The 21,051-nt window shown below is 39.8% G+C and overlaps 3 protein-coding genes across 4 annotated transcripts in view; 1 reads left to right on the forward strand and 2 right to left on the reverse strand.

Moving 5' to 3' along the window:
- loxl3b (lysyl oxidase-like 3b) overlaps nucleotides 1-21,051 on the forward strand; it is a 372,166-nt gene that overhangs the window by 141,813 nt on the left and 209,302 nt on the right. The window lies entirely within an intron of this gene.
- Nucleotides 1-21,051, reverse strand: part of sfxn5a (sideroflexin 5a) — a 152,454-nt gene that overhangs the window by 67,889 nt on the left and 63,514 nt on the right. The gene's annotated exons all lie outside the window — the stretch shown is intronic.
- On the reverse strand, nucleotides 1,417-10,158 carry cdc25b (cell division cycle 25B). Of its 2 annotated transcripts, none has more exons than XM_074660283.1 (15): nucleotides 9,609-10,158; nucleotides 8,859-8,941; nucleotides 8,074-8,125; nucleotides 6,774-6,815; nucleotides 6,565-6,598; nucleotides 6,012-6,149; nucleotides 5,529-5,648; nucleotides 5,296-5,433; nucleotides 5,077-5,154; nucleotides 4,595-4,786; nucleotides 4,013-4,117; nucleotides 3,862-3,924; nucleotides 3,668-3,766; nucleotides 3,280-3,525; nucleotides 1,417-2,506 (listed from the first exon to the last, which is right to left on the reverse strand). In XM_074660283.1, the coding sequence occupies exons 1-15, from the start codon at nucleotides 9,833-9,835 to the stop codon at nucleotides 2,366-2,368; spliced, it is 1,758 nt and encodes a 585-aa protein (XP_074516384.1). In that variant the 5' UTR covers nucleotides 9,836-10,158; the 3' UTR covers nucleotides 1,417-2,365. The 2 variants fall into 2 exon arrangements, with proteins under 2 accessions (XP_074516384.1, XP_074516385.1); XM_074660284.1 differs by having other exon boundaries at nucleotides 5,296-5,406; nucleotides 9,609-10,157.

The raw sequence follows: 21,051 nt of genomic DNA on the forward strand, positions 1-21,051 counted from the left end.
AAATGGTCGGTAAACGCTGCTTTGTTTCATGTACGTATCACAACAACGGCTTATATATCCTCCGTCCTCGGTCTTCAGGTTTCCCTTTTTGAATGATGAATACAGACTACCGCCACCTGCTGGTGTGAGTTATTTCCTCTCACGCAGGCGCAGAACGTACGTGCTAACTGGCCGTCAGTTTTAATCTTTGCAGTGTGTTCGCATGCAACTTTTTTGGCCAAGACAAAGGCGACGTGAGGCGACTCAACTGGTGGCCTTTGTTGCTGTTAGTTCTTTGATGTCAGGTTGGCGTGTCTGGGCCCTTATGCAAATGTGTTACTTGGTGACATCAGCACGTTGCACGAGAAAAGGCGGGACTTCAAGCGAGGTGTTTCAGACAGTTCAGGAGCAGTGTTTCTGTGTTGGGAGAGTAACTCCCTTTGATGTGGACTTTGGGCTTTGTAATTTTGCAGACCTTTTACATACAAAAACTAAACACACTAAAGGAAAAGGATAAAAGCATAATAGGTCATCTTTAAACCTGTATTGTGGGATGATATGTATAGTAAGGCTGCAACTTACAAATACATTTTTATATACTGCATTTACAATGATATAAAACAGTAAAGCAGAAAATCCTCCATCTTTGCTTAATAAATCATTACCAAAATTGATGGCGATTAACTTTCCCGTCGAGCGACTAATCATTTTAAATCATTAAAAACGTTCCCTGCATAATAAAAACTCAAGTTTATTAAAGTGAGCGGTACATTATCAGCCATTTAGAAATCATTTGGTGTCATGATCACCAGGTTTAGTGTTGCATTATGTTACACACAGCAAATGTTAAAAATTGCATTGCAGCACTTTAGCAAAAAGCCTGCAAGCTACAGATATTTTGTTGCATTGTGGGAATCTTTGAGGGCGCACTATAGCGGTTAAGTTTTGTACTCATGACAGAAAGCAACTGTTGTACAGTATGTAGCAAATGGGAGTAATTTCAAAACACAACCTTGGTTTTACTCATTCAATAAACTCATGTCTTGTCCCTGATATGGAGAAATGTCTGTAGCACAGATATCAAAAACTAAAGAGGATTAAAAGTTGGCATTGAAAGCCTGGTCAGATTTGCCCCGTTTACATTAAGATAAAATATTTTGTAAATGTTGGATTTGCATATCATTTAGGCAACAGTCGATTGTGCTTCGACAATCATTTGAGGAGTAGAGTCTCTGTTGTTAAAGTAAGCTTTTGCACAAAAATCAGGTTTATATTCCATTATTTAGTGAGGCATCGAATAAAATAACCATTCAAGTATCTGCGCAGAAATTTTGCATCTTCCTGTCAAAAGTGTGAATATTTTAAAAATACTACCCAAGAACACATTCACAGCACACAAACAAAATTAAAAATAAAATAAAGATACTGTACGTCACATTTGAAACACACATTGGCTCTTTATTTCAGCAGCTCCCCCACCAGCCTGTACCAAAATATCCAAACCACCCCATTCATTATAAACCAGCATTATCAGATCTGCAGAGGGGAAGACGTTTTTATCTCTGAAAAATTAAAAAGGAATCAAAGCTAAAATTATGAAAAAACAATTATATTTTCTTAGATCAAAAATCCTCACACTCGCTAGCCTGCAGCATCAGAAAAATCTCACTGCAAAAGTTAACAGGTAGTTTGTTTGCTTTGGTATCTTCTGACCGAGAAAAAAACCCAACTGATCAGGAAGGAGAAAAGTAACCTCTGCATTAATCTCGTCATTAAAATATCCAATTTGCATTTTGGGACGCCTAGAGAAAGGCATACTTCAACAAACAAATGTATAAATGGGGGTAAACAATTCATAAAAAAAAAAATTCATATAAAAAGTATCAAAAGAAAAAGCACCATTTCAAGGTATTTAAATTAAGTGCTTAAATAATGTGGAACATGACACATGCAAAATAAAAAACATCCAGTGAGGAGACTGAAAGACTTCAGACAGGCAGTGTGTGGTTTGGTTTGTATTATTGCAATCTGGCAGTGATTTGTGCTGCGAATGTGCCAGCATCATATAAAAGGTAAAACAGGCAGTAGGTCCAAGTGGTTTTAAAAAACGATCACATTGCTTCTTAATGAAATCTGTTCACTGCACCTCAGCGACCGCTTCAGGTCAAACGTTCATGTCTTTCGACTTGTTAAATTTGCATAAATAACTAACTTTGCTAGAGTTAAATGAAACTTTTAGGGACGTTATAAAATCCCCTTCTGATGGCCAATCCCAAAAGGTGTTTCCTCGTTGGTGGGGGCGAGGCCTCGGGCTCTGAGGGGAGTTTGTACTCAGTCTGTTCAGGGGGGGGGGAGGCGGTGTGTTTTAGGGAGGACGAGGAGGCGCTCACAGCTTCTTCAGTCGGCTGTACATGTCTCTCTTGCTTCGCTCGCCGGCCCAGGTGCGACTCTTGAGGCGAAACTTCCTCAGGTCCTCCTTGAAGTCCTCGTGGTGCATGGGCCGGTAGGACTGGGGTTCACATTGTGACTGCAGGAAGAGAACGAGAACAAGTTCAAAGTACTAAAGAGACATCACGGGTTTCATTCAACCACCACTATACGGGAGAACTGCTCGCTGATAAAAGGTGGCTTGAGGCCGTGACAAAATAACCCATTTATATTTGACAAAATCATTTCAACTGAAGGTCCTATTATAAGCCTTTTCTGAACTGGCAAGCAAAGAACACCTGCTTAGAAAAAGATAGTAAGGGGACCTTGACATGAGCTTATTTTGTTACATAAACAAACCGTAAGGTCTAGAAAGAACTTCCATGGTCAAACCTCTTTACAGACGGTTTAGTCCATGTTTTCCAAAATTATATTGAACATTATTTTGTCCAAAACATTAAAATCGAAATGCTCAAAACATCGTCTGTCACATGCTCTTACAGAATCAATTGCCTTCCCAAAGTCCCTCAAATGTGTCCTCCAACAATAGGTCATCTGTGTTCAGTGGGCCATAAACATCAAACACCAAGTATCCTAACCAATACTTCAGTACCAAGTCGATGCCAAATCAGAAAATGTGACAGTACTTGTTTTTCTACAGTACCGCAGGTTAACGTCAGGGCTCGAGACTAACGGCGCCCTGTCTTCAAAGGGACGATAGAAAATGTGTTTGGGATGCACCTCATTTTCCCCCTAATAACGCCAGATTGCGAACAACAAATCCATGTTGAAACCGGCAGGATGAAAGCTAGTTAACGTCAGCTGTTTGGCAGACAAAGTGTCATCTTAAGAGGAACCTGAAGCAAAACTAACCTGGAAATGAGGGAAGAAGTCTTTGTATCCGCCCTTGAGGATGTAGAGCTCGGGGTAGTGGAGGTTGGGATACTCGTTGACGGCACGGTCTCGCTCCCTGACGAAGCGGCACATTCGAGGGCCGCGCTCCGACGAGAACTCGCAGTGGAAGACGATGACGACGCGTTTGTCCGGGCAGGACGGGACGATGGCCGCTTTGAAGAGGAAGTCCTCCACCTGGTCCTCCTGGTGCAGGTTCAGAGCTTCCTGAGATGACAAAGACAGACACGACCACTTAATTCAGAAAGTTCATAAAGACATACTATCAAACTGAAGTATTTCTATTGCTTCTCAGTAAGTTGCAGTGTTGAGGTATAAAACACAAACTTGTTTAGAGATTCTCACTCACCTTGATGTGTCCCCCCTCAAACTCGTAGGGGTAGCGGCAGTCCATCACAATGACTTGCTCGACTAGATGATTGAACTGGTCAGATAGAGCTGCCACCATCTGAGGACCACAAAGAACACCATTTAATATTCAAATATGGCGATAACTTAGCAAAACACTAAATGTGTTTGTTAGCTCCAAATGCCTCTGCTCACCGTCTCTGGGGTAATGTACTTGAGGTCTTGATGTTTGCCCTCCACTGTGGGTAGTACGAAAGGCTGAAAGACAAAAAAGGAAATTGGATTAGATGAGTAATTTCACAGCATCAAGTTAATGGTGTCAGAAACGCAGCAGTGACTTCCTTACCTTGGTGAAATCTCCTATCAGCTCATTAGAGCCGTCCTCGCCGTCCAGCAGCTTCTCAATGTCGGTCTGGCAGAAGGACTTGGACCTCTGGAGCAGAGAGCAGCTCTGAAGGAGAGGAGGGAAACATTTAAGGAGGCAGTCGAGGAGAAAATGAGGTTATCCGACATTGTATGTAAAGCCAGAGATAATAGCCAGTCGGCCTCAGCGGATGATTCAGAAGACATTTCTCCACCTCCACTAAGGAGGTAACAGATGGTCAGTGGAAACTCGTCTCCGTCCTGCAGATTTAGGCTTGAGATTTTGTCTAAATTGATCACTTCTGCATTCTGAGAGGTGATCAAATGATTTCTAGCGTCACACCAACAAACGTTAGAACAGATGTGACCAATTTAAGAAAGAAGTTTTGACTTTTCTGACTCAAACAATCAAGCTCGACCTTCTAACCTTTCTTACACAAAACTATTTTTCAATTTGTCAATTACTGTCAAATTTCCTGTTGCCATCACGTAACCACTGGTGTCATTAAAATAATTATACCAGGTGGGATGGTCTCAGTCACACCAGGCAGTGAGGAGGACTCACCATTCTTGGGGATTCAGGGTTTTGTTCCAGGGTGGTGACTTGTGTTCCTGCCAGGCTGCGTCGCCTCTTCACCCTGATCGGCGTGTTTTCGTCTCCGGAGCAGTCGGGACGCTTCGCGCAGGTACGGGACGGGAGCGGACTGGGCATGGACGGGGAGCGGAACAGGCTACGCGGCCGGCAGCGAATCACGGGCTGAAGGGGACAAAAAAATGATTAAACTCAATAATTAAAATTTACATTTTGTGAGTTTAAGATTACATGCCTAATAAATACAGTATGATTAACATCTCTATAAGCCCAGTAAGACTTTTTGGGCAAAAATACACATTTCAGCTTCAATATGAAATGTGGCATAGGGCAACATGTAACTTATGAAATCATACAGTAAAGCAAACGTCTGTTACTGCTGCTGAAGTCTCACTAGTTATTTGCATTTAGATAAAAGTGACCACAGAGCTTTTGTTCTTAGTAGACAAACTTACAGAGTCTTCTGCTGTACGGTCGGCCACCAGCGGGGCAGTGAGCAAGCTGGCCATTCCCATCGGCATCCCAGAGTCATTCTGCAGGTCACAAGGTAACAAGAAGTTAGAGATCGAGAAACAGAGATCCTCCCGAGTGATTCGGATATTCTCAAAGGAATCTGTTAAGAAATCCAGTCAACTAATGCATCATTTCTATGGATGTCTGTGTAAGTGACTCACCTCCATGTTGTCATCCAGTACTTCCAGGAAGCCGTCGTCCTCGTCGTCGTTTAGAGAGGCAGTGGGGGAGGAACGTCTCAGGAACATGGGGCTGGAGTCAAAGAAGTCCAGCTGCTGGATTGGAGGAGGTGACGAAAACTGTACGACAGAAAAGATTAGGTGTTAGTGTCAGCATCTTTCTAGAACCAGTATTTGTCCACAAAAACAGACAGATTCTTTGCATGTTCACGTACCATGAGGGCCGGTGCCGAGCTGGGACGGCGGGAAAATGTGTCCTTTGCTTGACCGTTGTTGAAGGAGCGCACTCGACAACGTGACACAGGCTTGTTGGGTTTCTTGAATTCAAAGCCCTCCTGAAAAGAAAGGACAGTTTTAAATGAGTGAATCCATGTTCAACTTTTTAAGAAGTTCACAGCATCTCTAATTTTTACAATCAAACCCTTTCCCAACTTTACTAGCTCAGTGGCTTCTAATCTGTTGCTGAGCTACACACCATATTTCTGCAGGCATTCATTACATACAGAAGAAAAAAATCTCTTGTCCTGTGTTCGGGTTAATCTCCGTTTCAAAACTAATGATATTGACATCAATATTATTCTAATAATAACTTAATACAAATGATGCAATGCCTTCACCATGGCAACTAATCAGTTTTCTGAGCATTACGTAAGTTCTATGGTTGCTACTGTAGCAAAGACACCAACTGCATCACTGACCTCCGGCATGTTCTCCTTGTTGTCACGTTGAGAGCTGGAGGAGGCGCTCATTTGGGGGGGTTGCTGTCCGAATATTCCATAGCGGTGGGAATCTGTTTCCTGTCCCTTCAGATGTGGACTGAAACCCTGGAGCTGGAGCTGAGGAGGAGAGAAGAGGGATCCAAGTCAGCAGAGACTCAGCAACTGTAAACACGCCGTCCTGTGGTGGGTTTACACTGGAGGATGTTTCACACTCATGAATTTGTCTTGAGGACAGTTTTTCATATTTAATGTAACTCAAATCCAGCTGCAAGTTTGAGGTTTGTTTTATTGTGATACTTAAAAGCAAGTTGGGATTCTTTTAAAACTCCCTTTTGCTGTCCTCCTATCCCTTCTGATCTTACTTTAAACTCCTCCAGAGGAATAGTTTGAGATAGGAATATTAAATGCTTTATGGATGCTCGACAGACAACTTCTTATAGCACATGTCAGTCCTGAACATCAGCCAAAGTTTTGACTAATTTAAATAAGACATGCAGGGCTGTACACAAAAAAACAAGACAAATCTACTTACTGGCAAAGAGTTGATTCGTCGAATTGGCATCCTGCTGTAATTCATAAAAGGGAGAGGAAGGAAACAGGTCAATACAAATCAAATCAACAGGCAGACGGGCTGTTTAGTTTGAGGAGTAAAATATTCCTTGGAGAGCAATATGGTTCAAATAAGGAGAGGCAATAACCACCATTAATGATTTTAGGTTATTGACTAGAAAAGAAACTTACTCGTTGACAACTCTGCTCGACTGCTGAATGGCCTTTTCAAATCTGTAACACAAAACATTATGAAATTAGTTGAAACGGTCGGAAATAATATTTTACAAGAGAGAAAAGTAGGGCCGCAACTAATGATTAATGTCATTGAAAAAAAATTCTCAGAGCTCATTTAATGTTTTCAAATTGCTTGTTTTGTTATCTGTACATTTTGATGTTGAGCAACTAATCAATCATCAACAAATGATGTCAGCCCCGACGAAAGGTAACACGTCTTTATGATAAAACCTGCCGAGGAAAGAGGCTTCATTGGCATTCAAGGCACACCTTACGCTCATAAACTACAAAGACAAAGAATCTGGAGCTCTATTGAGAAAGCGAGAGGAACGGTTGGACGAGAGGAAGTTGGGTGAATGCATAGCGGCAAGAGGTGGTCTTTGCATTGGAGTAATGCCCACCTGTATGCTAAATGAGTGGAGAGCTCAGTGTTAAGAGGGGGGGAGGGAGGGCAGGAGAAGGGATGCAGAGATCAGCTAATCTACCATATGCCTGCTGGAGCCAACGCCGCCAACCCCTTTTCTGCAAGAGCCCTTTGTTTGTCGAGGAGAGAGCGTGTCCCATTCAATGCAGACCAGGAGAAGGGAGGGCAGTTGTTCTCCGGGGTGCCTTCATTTCAATGGCCCTGACGCAGAAAAACCTCCAGCCCCCCTATTCCTATTGAAATAACAGTGCATAGGCAGAGTGTGCCAAAACCCAGAGGGGGGGTGCTATCATTAAACCCAAGCGCAGGCCATGTCCTCCCCCAACCTGGAAAACTCCTAGCAACCGAGCAGCTGTAAAGGAGGTGAATGAGGTCTTGGGCACCAAATGCTGCTGTGACGGAAGTCGCACATCAGACAGCGGCAGATGTCTGCAGAGACTCACCCAACTCAGAATTAAGAAAGGGCCACCCAAGATTAGCAAACTGGAGATATGCTGATAAACGGGCCAAGATAACAAAGCAGATCTGCAAGTTTTTCAAGAACAGTGTGTGGCCCTTCTGTGTCTTTTCCACTTAATAACTTAAAGAAAGTTAAGCTCTCGTGTCCTTATCAGCTAATCTTCTTAGTAAAAATCGAGTGATGCCATCATCTTAAAGCCAACGGTAGAAACAATAATCCTGCAGATGAGAAATAGTGCTTGTCTCAGCTGAGCCCAAGCACAGGGCGGAGGTGGAGATGGAGGTGGGGGGAGGTGGTGTCGGGGTAAGCAGAGGGGCACCGCTCACAGGCTGATTGATTAGAACAGACATGACGAGGACAGTGCAACTTACGTGTCCTCCATTTCAACAGCGTCCATGGGGCTGGGGGGATCCATGCCGAGGCCTGAAGGAAGAGATTTGGTATCACAGATCAATATAAGCATCAGGTGGTAAACTGGCACCAAGAATCAGACTATTACTGATGGATTAGAATGGTTGCTGGTGATGCTCCTAGTTTTATACTTCCTTCTATTTAAATGGTTCATATTTGGTTTCACTTTGTTTAGCTCTTTTTTACTGCGTTAGCTGATGCTTCTTGTTTTTTGCACTTTCCCCTTTGCTGCTGTACACTGCACATTTCCCCACTGCGGGACTAATAAAGGAATATCTGATCTTATGTTGCATACTCAAACCAGTTAAACAGCAACATACCAGTAAATTTGGATTTGATTTTGCACAATAGACTGGCTCAATTGGTAAAAAAGGAGTGATGTTTGAGTGCAACTGTGCAAAATAGGACTGCAGGTAACAATTATTTACATTATTGAAGGCGACACTTTCAAATAGCTTGTTTGGCCCAACCGAAACACAAATATATTGAGTTAACTATCATATAAGACAAAGAAAAGTATCAAATTAACATAACTGAGATGCTGGGAACAAGGTAATGTTTAGCATTTTTTGCATGAAAATTGCAAATTGATTTTCATAACTAAAAACCAACCATTGACATTTATAACATGGCCCCATCTTAAGGACATTACTATGAAATGAGATGCAATAGATGCGCCTTTGGGCATCAGTCCTAAAAGCATCAATTAGCAGAGACAATAGGTTTTGTTTTTAGGGGGGCTCACCAGCATCAGATGAGACGTCAGAAGCAAAGGAGGGATTCTTCTCAAGGGGTGCATGCTTTCTCCTTTTTGGTGTATCACAAAAGCTGTGGGGGGGAAATGAACAGAGAAATCAGTGATGAGGACAGTGAATTAGACTTTGCATGCTAGTAATAAACGCAGGTTTATCTATGGGTTGCAAACAAAACAGCTGCAGTTAAAGGTCCCATATTATAAAAAAGTGAGATTTTCATGTTTTTATTATAAAGCAGGCTTAAGTTCTATATAAATACTGTGAAAGTACCAAAACACTCAATCCACAGGGAAAAACACACAGCCCGTATTCAGAAACTCTGCATTTGAAACAAGCCGTTAGGATTTCTGTCCATTCGTGATGTCACGAATATACAATATATAGATCGTTGACATAATTTTAAACGTAAAACATTGTAAATGTGTCCCAGTTTATTCCTGTTGCAGTGTATGTGAATGTCATCAGCTGACAGGAAGTACACATGGACCCAAGCTGTTGACTAGCAATGTTAATGCAATTCCGTCAAAATGCGCTAAAACGAAGCGTTTCAGACAGAGGGTGAATACAGGCATATTCAGGCAGGCTGTATGAGGAAAATAATGTTTTTTTAACATTAAAGCATGTAAACATGTTCTAGTAGAAACACAAAATACAAGTATGAACCTGAAATGAGCTGATATGGACCTTTAAGAGGATAAAAGTAGAAGAAATAACACTTAAATGAACAATAATCATCATACCTTCCGAGTCCTGCTAGGTTGTTCATGTCCAGAGCCAGGTTGGTGACTGGAGACAGCACGGTGCCGGCTCCAGGTCCGCGGGAGAACAGGGTCCTGCAGTGCGGCGTCTTGACGCTCATCTCCGGCAGAGAGAACGAGGAAAGCCCGGGGATGTCGTCGGGCCTGCTCTTCAAAACGCTGTTAACAGGACTGGCGGTGCAGACAAAAACATCATCCGACTCCTCCATCTTCACATGTGTTTGTGTGAACTCCTGCAGACGGGATTTGCTTTGCTTTGTTTGAATTTCGGGTCGAAAAAAGGGACAAATTTTGAAGCTAACCCGGAAGCTAACTTGCAACAATTTAAGAAAACATGCTCCAAACAAAACGGTTCGATTAGAAACAAGCGGCTGGAAGAGACTCTGGTTCCGTGTGCAGCAGAGCTTTGATTCGGTGTTGTTAAATGACTAAAGCCACATAGTTGTTGTTGTGTGTCAGAGAGCTGCAGCAGCTCCGCGCTCAGTGTCTCTCTGACTCTCTGACTCTCTGACAGCCCCCTGGATGATGCACTGAGAACAAGAGGCCGGAGCTGCTGCTATTTATGTTCAAAAGAGCAGCTCCGGAGCGGCAATCTGTCAGCCAATCAGCGCCGTTGTTACATCCAGCGGACCAATCAGAGCGCGGAACGCCTCTACAGTGTTGTCCTCTCAGAGGATGAGGAGGAAGAAGGAGGATGTGACACAATCCTTTAAAATGTTCATCTTTCTTCTCAGATATCTTTTGTTCTCAGACTCTCAACTGTGGGCTTTATTTTTTAATCAATGAATGCATCAAAAATAGTATATTTTTACTTATAAATATACCTGCTTTTATGGCTTTTTTTGTTTAAATTTGTGCAGTAAGTAAGTTAGTAAGTAAGTAAAGCTTTATTTAAACACAATCCTTTAGATTCTCATCTTTCTTCTCAGATATCTTTTGTTCTCAGATTCTCAACTGTGGGCTTTATTTTTTAATCAATGAATGCATTAAAAAAATGCATATTTTTACTTATAAATATACCTGCCTTTATGGCTTTTTTATTTTAAATTTGTGCAGTAAGTAAGTAAGTAAAGCTTTATTTATATAGCACCTTTTAGAAAACAAGGAAAAATCCCAGTCCATTGACATGTGTCCTCTGTAGTGGACATTTTGTCCACATGCATATCCTCTCACTCTTTTGACCTACTTTATCTACCCCTGGTGTATTGTAAAGAGGACATCCTAGGCTTTCCAGTGATATGGCATGTGTTGTTTTTTTTAATCAATTTGAATGTATTCTTGGTTTAATATCACTCTACTGCCATAAAAACTCTCCTAAATTACAAAATGTCTGCCTTTCAAGTCCACAAATAAAGACATAATATAAGCCCACAAATAAAGACATTCCTCAGTGGTAATTCATCCAAACTAAGGTTCACACACGCAAGCTGAACTAAGATATTCTATTGCATAATGTCATTGCATAATCCTCACAATAGGATAGATGGATAGGATTACTTCCTGAGGTAAGTAGACACTTTTGTTAGGCTACTTTAAATGTGTGGAATAAGATTGACTTGGCTGCTGATGAAAAAACGACTCAAAGTGGACAGAGTTTAGCAGAACTTCCCTTTGATTTGTTTTAAACTACAAAATGTATGTGCTCGCAAGCCTGTTTATACCGTAATTCCACAAATTAAGACACATTAAATGATTTTATTATTCACACACTCAAGGGAAAACTAAAATAATTGTATAGAAGATTAGATAGCACCTGAATTTAGATGTCTGGGTACCCAGGATTTCCTCACACTGACATTTTGGTAAAGCACATTGTGACCTAACTCTGTGCGTGCATACCGGTAATAGACAAGCTCGTACGCCTCCCACACAAAGTGACTCAGACAAATCAGTATTTCACTGATGTAAGAGGGTGAATACTTCCTTTTTGCTGTTTCTGCAGCACACTCATTCTTTTCCTTTCTAAATGATTGTTAAATGTATTAATGTTTAGGCTATAACTGTGAAAGAAGGTATGGAGATTGGGAGAAGATGCATCAGTTTCATATCATGTGTTATGTGTGTGGTTTGCATTTGCGGCCGCATGTGTGAGTTGATGTGGGAGTAAGCAGGTTTTACAAATATTTTCCTACATCAGACGTCACTTCCTGTCTCAAATGTGAGAACAAATTGCAACTGCAGTCCCAGAAACCAGTCATAAAGAGTCACAATTTATTTAGAGAAGAAAACAATACCATCCTCACTGCTTCTTCTGGTTTCCATTCATTTAAAGCACGGGACATATGAAGCAGCAATCTATTTCAAACGGTTTAGTTTCAGTGTATTTTGTGTAATAAATTATTTCTAATTTGCTAATGTCTTCTGGATTAGGCCTTCATGTGTTGCTGTTTCACTACAGGCTTCCTCTTCAGGACTCCAGTTTCTCTGCAAACAGGGGCCAAAACTCATGTTTGTAAAGTCAATACAACATTGCTGACCAACATGAACACACCTGCCCGTAACTAGTTCAACCAGACGGCTGAGGCAGTCCAACCGACACAACCACACAGATGTTAACTCAGAGTAATCTGCCTGAGGTTTATGTGATGTTTGTGGTTCTGCAACTTTTCCCCTCAACTCTCCGTTTGATTCGTTTTTAAATTCCTCCACCAGAAGTCCAGGTTTCTCCTGCACAGTCCTGGTTGTATTTACAATGCTGAATGTGCAGTTATGTGTAATACAGATCTGATACCTTCTCAGAGAGGCAGCACCCGTTTTAGCACAACAACAGTGCTTTAGTATTCCAACGAGAAGGTCTTTCAGTATCATTTCTAGTTAACCTGGAGTTGTAAGCATGGGGGTGGACTGACCTTTGGCTCGAGGAAGAACCGGCGTACACCGGAACAGGCTTTGTTCAGGTAAAGTATCTGTGTGATTTGCATCGCGAATGTAAATGCAGTTTAATGAACTTCCCTGGAGAGGTACGAGCACAGGCCTGAGACTCCGGGCTCCACACCCCACATCTGAAAAGAAGAGACAAGAGGGAGGGGGGGGAGAGACTGAGAGACTCACCCCGAATAAAACCTCTGAAAAAAACTCCTGACACCTTCTGTTCCCACCAAACCTGCACTGACGCCCCACTGCCAAACGATTTCCTCTTTACACCAGATCACAACAACAGACACAAATAACAAGATTCACAATCTGTTGATGTACCAAAACTACTGATGATACCATAAAATACTAAATAAGGATCCATTATTATTTCCTCAGTCTTTGATTACTTTAACTTTAACTTACTTAATAACATCTCTTCATTCACTCTCTCATTATTATGCTTTCTATTCTCGAGTTGGTTGGCCATCTCTCTGTCCATAAGTCAGCTTAATTATTATTTAGGCTTATAAAGGCATTCCTTATTTCTCTGCAAACATATTTCACAGAGTTCATATTGCAATCATTACCTCACAGTCTGCAAAAGGAAATAAAACTGATGAACTTGGTACCTCTGGCTGAATTCAGTATTAGAGCTGCAATAATTAATCGATTAGTTGATCTACAGAAAATTAATCAGCAACAACGTTGATAATCAATTAAAGCTAGGGTTGGTAATGTTAAGAAACTAGCAAGAGTAGGCTAGAATAAAAAAATTATCCAACTGAAAAACCCAGCCCAGTGTTGCCAACAAAGTAGCTAGCAGCACTAGCTCCAAAAGTTTAACCCTAACCCACAGTCCGTCCCTTCAGGCCGACGTAAACAACAATTTAATTTGGGCCAGATTAAATGATTGGACGGGTTTATTACAGTCCTGTGTCAGCCACAGATACCAGATGCTTTTCCTTTTTTTGTCAGAGCATTTGATTTACTGATTGCTGTCGGGATGTAAAGAGAATTTCGACAAATATAACAAAACATGTTTTTGAAGAAGATTACCAACTAGCTTTAATCCTTAATATTTTCTAAGCAAACATGAGAGAAATTATCTGGCTAATTTGCTGCTTTTCTCTGTTTTATATAATAGTATACAGAATATGTTTGGACTGTTGGTTGGACGGAACGACATTTGAAGACGCCAGTTTGATCTCTGGGGCATTCTCCAGCCCGTTCTCATTCCCAGGGCGTCAAATACCAACACTTTGAAAGGCCGTTGGAGTTCAATACTGCCACGCGAGGCACCCTTTAGTATCGATATGAGACGCACCGGGCTTTCCATTAACTACAATGTAAACCTCTCCGTGGGCAATAGTAAACACTCCCTGAAAGTGCTGTGGTAACGTATCACAGAGAGCAAAAGAGACACACAGGACGGGCGAGAGAGGAGGTGCATGGGTCCAACAGGCTTTCATCCAGGAGACCGCTGTTTGTGTCCCGTCTGTTTAGTTTCACTTTCAAGTTACAATCAACTGTTCCTTTGTGTCCCAGGTCAAATCACATTTGCACCGTAAAAATGTAGTAATTTTAAGCCCATCCATGTTGTTTTTTCCTAAACCTAACTAAATGGTTTCGTTACCTAAATCTAAGTAAGTGTTTTTGTTTAATTCACAACATTAAGCACGTGTTTACTGCGACCGCAATGTGACGCAGAGGGGTCTGACAAAGCGTCAGTTTGTGACGAGTTGGTATGAGAACGTGTTGCATTTTCACAATGTTGAAACGGCAGCCATAAATATTTAATAACATAATGATACTAATTCATCTGTTGACTGATTTCTGTATTGTTTTGTCTGAAACTCTTCATACTGCGGTCTCGGTCTGGTCTCGATTGCAAAAAGGGTTCCAACCTCAATGGCTGCAAAAAACACACACAAAAACTAAAACTGGATTCAAAATGTGTCAGTAAGAATGTTATTTGTTTATAAGAGCTAGAACTTCTTTCTTTTAAAAGGATATTAGTTTACTAACCAGCCCAAACAACCTGCATACAGCAGAACCCAACCTTTTAAACTTTTGTTAACACTGCTATAAAAAGTGCTGCGTGGATAACGTTCATTACTGCCTTGTATCATTGATAGAGCTAATCTTATCTCTGTTTATCTCGCAGCCTGACTCAGTTAAACACGGTGTGATACTATCTGCAGGCAGTTTGTTGTGCTGGATTGTGCTAACCTGTAATTGGGACACTCCTTATGAAAGCTTTCCCCCCCCCCCGACGGCCTCAATACTCAACAACCTCCTCCGTTTACAGCTGTGATACAGGTTGTAGCTACAAGGGAGGGAGGGTTTTACACCCCCCCACACACATACCTGCCAAGTAGAGTTTTGTACTGTAGGTATGAAGTGCCATTTTCAAGGTGACTTTTCTTTGACTGCAGAAGTTTTGTGAAATTTTACAACTACATTTAGCTCCTTTCTAACCCGAAACAACAAGTATTCAGTGTATCGCTCTTCTTGTTGTCAACATAGAAACCCTCTGAAGCCGCCTTTAGACCCTCATGTGACTTCAACTCTCCACTGAAACCAAAACTAATGAAATTCTTTTCACATAAGTCAGTGTTAGTTTAAGATAGACACACAGTATCTGTACAAATAGTAGCTTAGTAAATACATTAAAAGTGTAAAGAGGATACAGTTTAACTTCAAGTTTCCAGATGGAGTTTCTGAAGCTCTTGGAAAGAAGTAATACGATCCTTTACTTACTGTAAGTAAAAGTAATATAATACCACAATGCAAAAATACTCTGTTACAAGTAAAAGACCTGCATTCAAATTATTAAATAAAAGTAAAGAAGTATTATCAGCTACTTAAATGACAAAAGTAAGAACTCACTATGCAGCAGAATGGCCCCTGTTAGCATTATATTACTAATATTAATTATTATATTCTTTAGGGCCGTCAGTCGATTAAAATAGTTAGTTGTTCAAAATGTACCTTAAAGGGAGATTTGGCAAGTATTTAATACTCTTATCAACATGGGAGTGGGCAAATATGCTGCTTTATGCAAATGTATGTATATATTTATTATTGGAAATCGATCAACAACACAAAACAATGACAAATATTGTCCAGAAACACCCGTGGGTACCCATAGAACCCATTTTCATTCACATATCTCGAGGTCAGAGGTCAAGGGGCCCCTTCAAAAATGGCTGTATTAGTTTTTCCTCGCCAAAATGTATCGTACGTTTGGAGCGTTATTTCGCCTCCTTAACAACACGCTAGTATGACATGGTTGGTACCAATGGATTCTTTAGGTTTTCTTGTTTCATATGATACAAACATCATCACTCTAGCTTTAAAACTGAGCCCGCTACAATCTAGAAATCGCATGTTGCGTTAATGCCTTAAAGAAATTAGTGGTGTTAAAATTAATTTGCATTAACGGGTTGTTATCGCGTTAACTTTGACAGCTCTAATATCTTTTATTAGTAGAAGTAATAAATTAATATGAAAGCAGCATTTTAATGTTGTCGCTGGTTGGGAGGGAGCAAATTTAATAAGTTGAATCTCTAACAATGTGTTATACTTTATAAACTGATCGTACATTTTGGATGTAAAATCTTAATCAGCAAAGTACCTCTCAGATACACAAGTACAAGTACCTCAAATTTGTACTTAAGTACAGTATTTGAAAGTACTTTCCACCGCTGGGTTAGGGGGGAATCTTCTTATCAATACTAGACAATAGACAACCTAAAACTGAGAGCGGGGTACTGATGGGAGAACGGTCAATGAGCAGCTGAGTGGACACTTAGTCGTGCGTTTGCATTTGTCTCATCTGTAAATGTGAAGGTGCAGCAACATTAACATTAACACGAGACTCAGTGGCAGCTACATTACAGAGCAGCCAGACTGTCACGAGCACTGAGAAGACCTCCACACACTGATGACACCACCCTCCCAATTAACATGGTGAGAAAAATGTCTCCCGACGTCATTCCACCGCAGCGTGTAATCATAGTTTCTCTCACGGCTATTTCTGACCTTTTCATCTACAACAAGTTACTGTGTACCATTATATCCCAGACCAACAGTGGCTGACTGACTCCAAACTCCATAGTCCTTTTCACAATTTAAGTACCAACATCTTTCAGACATCGTCACCAAAACGTTGTCATTCTTTTCTTTTCTTTTCCCCCTGTAGTTCCCCCCTGTGTAACCCTGTATGAGCTTTGTTTTTGACTAAATAAAAGCACAAACAAACACTCTGTTTCACACAACAATCAAAGTTTGGCCCAAAACAGCAGCATTCATTTAAACCCTCTGACACTTGAAGGTAAAGTGAGTCAGTAAATAAATACTTATTTATATAGCAGCTTTCAACCCCAGATAAAAGCTTCATAACGTCTTAATGCAAAACTATTTGTACATGCTTTTAGTACTTACTTATATGTCTTTACATATATTGTGCTTATATTGTAGCATTATGTATATAATTTACATGTTATATACTCCTTTATTTCTATTTTCTTACATTTCTTATGTTTATGTAAGAGCAACTGTAACGCCCCCCAGGGATCAATAAAGTGTTTCAGATTCTGATAAAGAAGACCAGAAATAATATTAACAGTACTCTAACATAAATACATATAGAGTCAAAACTAGGAAGTTTCAATATATATTTAAATAGTGGTGGTGCAGTGTATTTAGTTTGGACTACAAGATCACAAATGTTGTTTTAAATTATCTTCATTTCACTTTAACCTCCCGTAAAACCACAACTTATTGGTTTTTATATTTCTGTTTGTGTACAGATTAAAAAATATATATATTTAATGTTGTAATTAGTAAAATTTAGACATGTTGGTAGTCTGTTTTTCTCCTGCTTCTGGTCTCTAAACTAAGCTAATGGCCTGCTGGCTGTAGCTTTACATTTAGCTTAATGAAAGTGGTATCGATCTCCTCGTCTAACTCTCAGCAAGAAGGTGAAAAACTACCTGCACCTGTAACTACAATTAAAAGAACTGCTTTAAAATACTGTCCCAGCTGTCTTCTTGCCTTATCACAGGATATCTGGTTTCCCGCCGGCAGACTTTTCTGATAAGAGGTTTTTCAAGATAAGCATGTGCAACCTGAGCCGATGCAGAAATGGATTAGAGTCACTACAGTAAAGTTGAAAACACCTCAGTTACCTTTTATAAAGTCTAGTTTTGGTGAGTTTACAGATGAGTTTCATTCCACTTTTTTGTGGTGGTTACGGGTCCAAATTTAGACGAAACGTTACTTAACTGATCTGTTGTATTGACATTTGACCAGAGGTGGAAAATAACTAAGTACATTTACACAAGAGTTATTTGCACTTTACTTCAATATTTCCATTTTACGCTACTTTATACTTCTACTCCACTACAGTTCAAAGACTGATACTCTACTTTTTACTCCACTACATTTATTTGATACTTTAATTACTAGTTACTTTTCAGTGGCGGATTAAACAAAATATATTCATATATATATATATATATATATATATATATATATATAAACAAAACAAAATATAATCAACAAATAAATTCCGTGGATAAAGATGAGACTTTATTGATTCACAAGCTACCTGGCAGATTATTTAGTGAGAAATAAGCTCCACCTTTACAAGCGATGAACACATTAGTGCATCAATAATTATAATCCAATAAAATAATATATACAATTCTGATATAGGCCATTCTGGATAATGAGTACTAATACTTTTGGACTTTTATTTAAGTACAATTTTGAATGCAGGGCTTTTACTTGTAACAGAGTAGTTGTACACTGTGGTATTAGAAGGACGGTCTGCAGGACGGATAATAATGCACTATACTCACTTTTAACAGTCTCTTCTGCACTGTATTCACTTTTTAACAGTCTCTTCTGCACTACATTCACTTTTTAACAGTCTCTTCTGAACTATACTCACTTTTAACAGTCTCTTCTGCACTATATTCACTTTTTAACAGTCTCTTCTGCACTATATTCACTTTTTAACAGTCTCTTCTGAACTACATTCACTTTTTAACAGTCTCTTCTGCACTATATTCACTTTTTAACAGTCTCTTCTGAACTATACTCACTTTTAACAGTCTCTTCTGCACTGTATTCACTTTTTAACAGTCTCTTCTGAACTACATTCACTTTTTAACAGTCTCTTCTGAACTACATTCACTTTTTAACAGTCTCTTCTGCACTATATTCACTTTTTAACAGTCTCTTCTGAACTATATTCACTTTTTAACAGTCTCTTCTGAACTACATTCACTTTTTAACAGTCTCTTCTGAACTACATTCACTTTTTAACAGTCTCTTCTGCACTATATTCACTTTTTAACAGTCTCTTCTGAACTATATTCACTTTTTAACAGTCTCTTCTGCACTATATTCACTTTTTAACAGTCTCTTCTGCACTATATTCACTTTTTAACAGTCTCTTCTGAACTATATTCACTTTTTAACAGTCTCTTCTGAACTATATTCACTTTTTTAATAGTCGTGTATCACAGTTGTTACTCTGCACTATATTCAGTTTTAACAGTTTTCTTCTTCATCTTGTATTTTTATATCTGGTATATTTTTTTGTACTTTGCACTACTAACTTTTTTACTGCCTTTTTACTAACAAGTTTTTGCGCTATGGAACTGTGATGCTGGAAACTTGAATTTCCCTTGGGATTAATAAAGTTACTATCTATCTATCTATCTATCTATCTATCTATCTATCTATCTATCTATCTATCTATCTATCTATCTATCTATTACTACATTTACTTAAGTAACAGATCTGAATACTTCTTCCACCTCTGCATTTGACATGTTTTCTTTGCACAAAAACATACTTCAGTTAAACTTTTTAAAATGTAAAACACCATAAATGATCATCTCCTGCTGTGGTGAAGTTAAATATGTAACCACACAGACTTTCCTCCTCTCTATCTCCTCGCTCCTCTCACAGAGGAATGAAGGGCATGTTTGCATGGAGACGGTCAGTCAGCCACTGCTCCCCCTCCACCATCACCTCCCTGGTGTTCATCCATACATCCCATTGTTCCCTCTTATTGTCCCCACTAGTGTCAATGCAGACTGTCCCCTAGTATAGGTCACCCCTCCACCGGTCAGCCACCACCACCACCACCACTACCAACCCCCCGACACCTCCAGGCTCAGGTCGAGGGAGAAGGAGTAAACATCTGCCCCATGTAGGAGGCCCGCCCGGCAGCCGACAGATGGACAACAACACAGAGGGAGAAGGCTCGAGTCTCTGGCCAGGAATTCTGGAGGGAAAGGCAGACAAAAGATGAGGAGGGGACGAAGACGGGAGGCTGTGGTGGATGTATGTGAGGGGTTAAAGAAAGGAAGGAGGAGGAGGAGGTTTATAGAGTTCAGTGACACATACTGACAAGGCTTTGAGTCTATTTTACTATGATATGGTGATTCAGGAGCATCAGCCGGGTATCTACGGCACCAAGTATCACAAACTGTCAAGTACTAAAAGCTGGCTTTGAATACGTTTTCTTCTGACTACAACAACCTAAACCTTAACAAATTCAGTAATATGTACATATAATAACAGATAGTAACTGTAAACTGAAGTAAAAGTATTCAAAAACAAGAGAGGAGAAAAAATAGTAATGATTTTTTTTTTTTATTAAATTAAATTAAATTAAATTCACACACCAGATTCCCAACACCTACTGATATCCCTGTGTTAAATGTCTTTTCTTTTTTACTTATTGTTAAATCAGACATTATCTGAATGAAATCATCACTTTGACAATTTTAGGCGATTATATTCAGACAAATAATTGTATGGCTGCTTGCATTTTGACAACATGTGGCTTCTTTTATCAAATGAAAACAAAGACTTTAGTAGAAAAACATTAATATTTCTCAAAGTACAATATTAATCCATTTTGAAAACCAACAAACCAGTTGGGTAAAGTATAGGAACGTAAAAATTCTGATTTCACAGAAGTTGAATGTGTAGACATGAGCAAATACAACCAGAATATTGAAAACACTGAAGCAAATAGATGTCACATTAAAGCATTACATAAAAATATAGATCTGTAACAAATATATCTCTGTTGAGCAATGTCTCTTTTGAGGCACATTTGGGATTTTGGGCTACATAAATAACATTTATTTGACTTGACTTTTATTTGCTAAATCAAGGAGATTTAAAGGAATACTTCACCCACAAAATCACCATTTCTCACCAAAGAAAAGTGAGAAAAGAGAAGTGAAGTAAATGGGGGCCAATTAAATGCAACCCCTATTTACTTCACTATATCAAGACTTTTCTCCATTTTGTGATTCTCTGTTCACTGTGGAGGCTTGCAAGAAAGTTGTCTTCAAGAATTCAAGGTAACAAGTGGCGAGTAATTGATACACAAATGGGTGGGTGAAGTGTTCCTTTAAGCTCCACAGATTGCTTCAGGTGTTGAGCTGTCATCTCTCTTCAAATGTACATGCAGAAGAATCTCCGCCCTGCTCACTTTGCACGACATTTACAAATGTGAGACAGGGGTTTGGTG

The sequence above is a fragment of the Sebastes fasciatus genome, chromosome 15, assembly GCF_043250625.1.
Source record: "Sebastes fasciatus isolate fSebFas1 chromosome 15, fSebFas1.pri, whole genome shotgun sequence".
Taxonomy (NCBI): Eukaryota; Metazoa; Chordata; class Actinopteri; order Perciformes; family Sebastidae; genus Sebastes; species Sebastes fasciatus.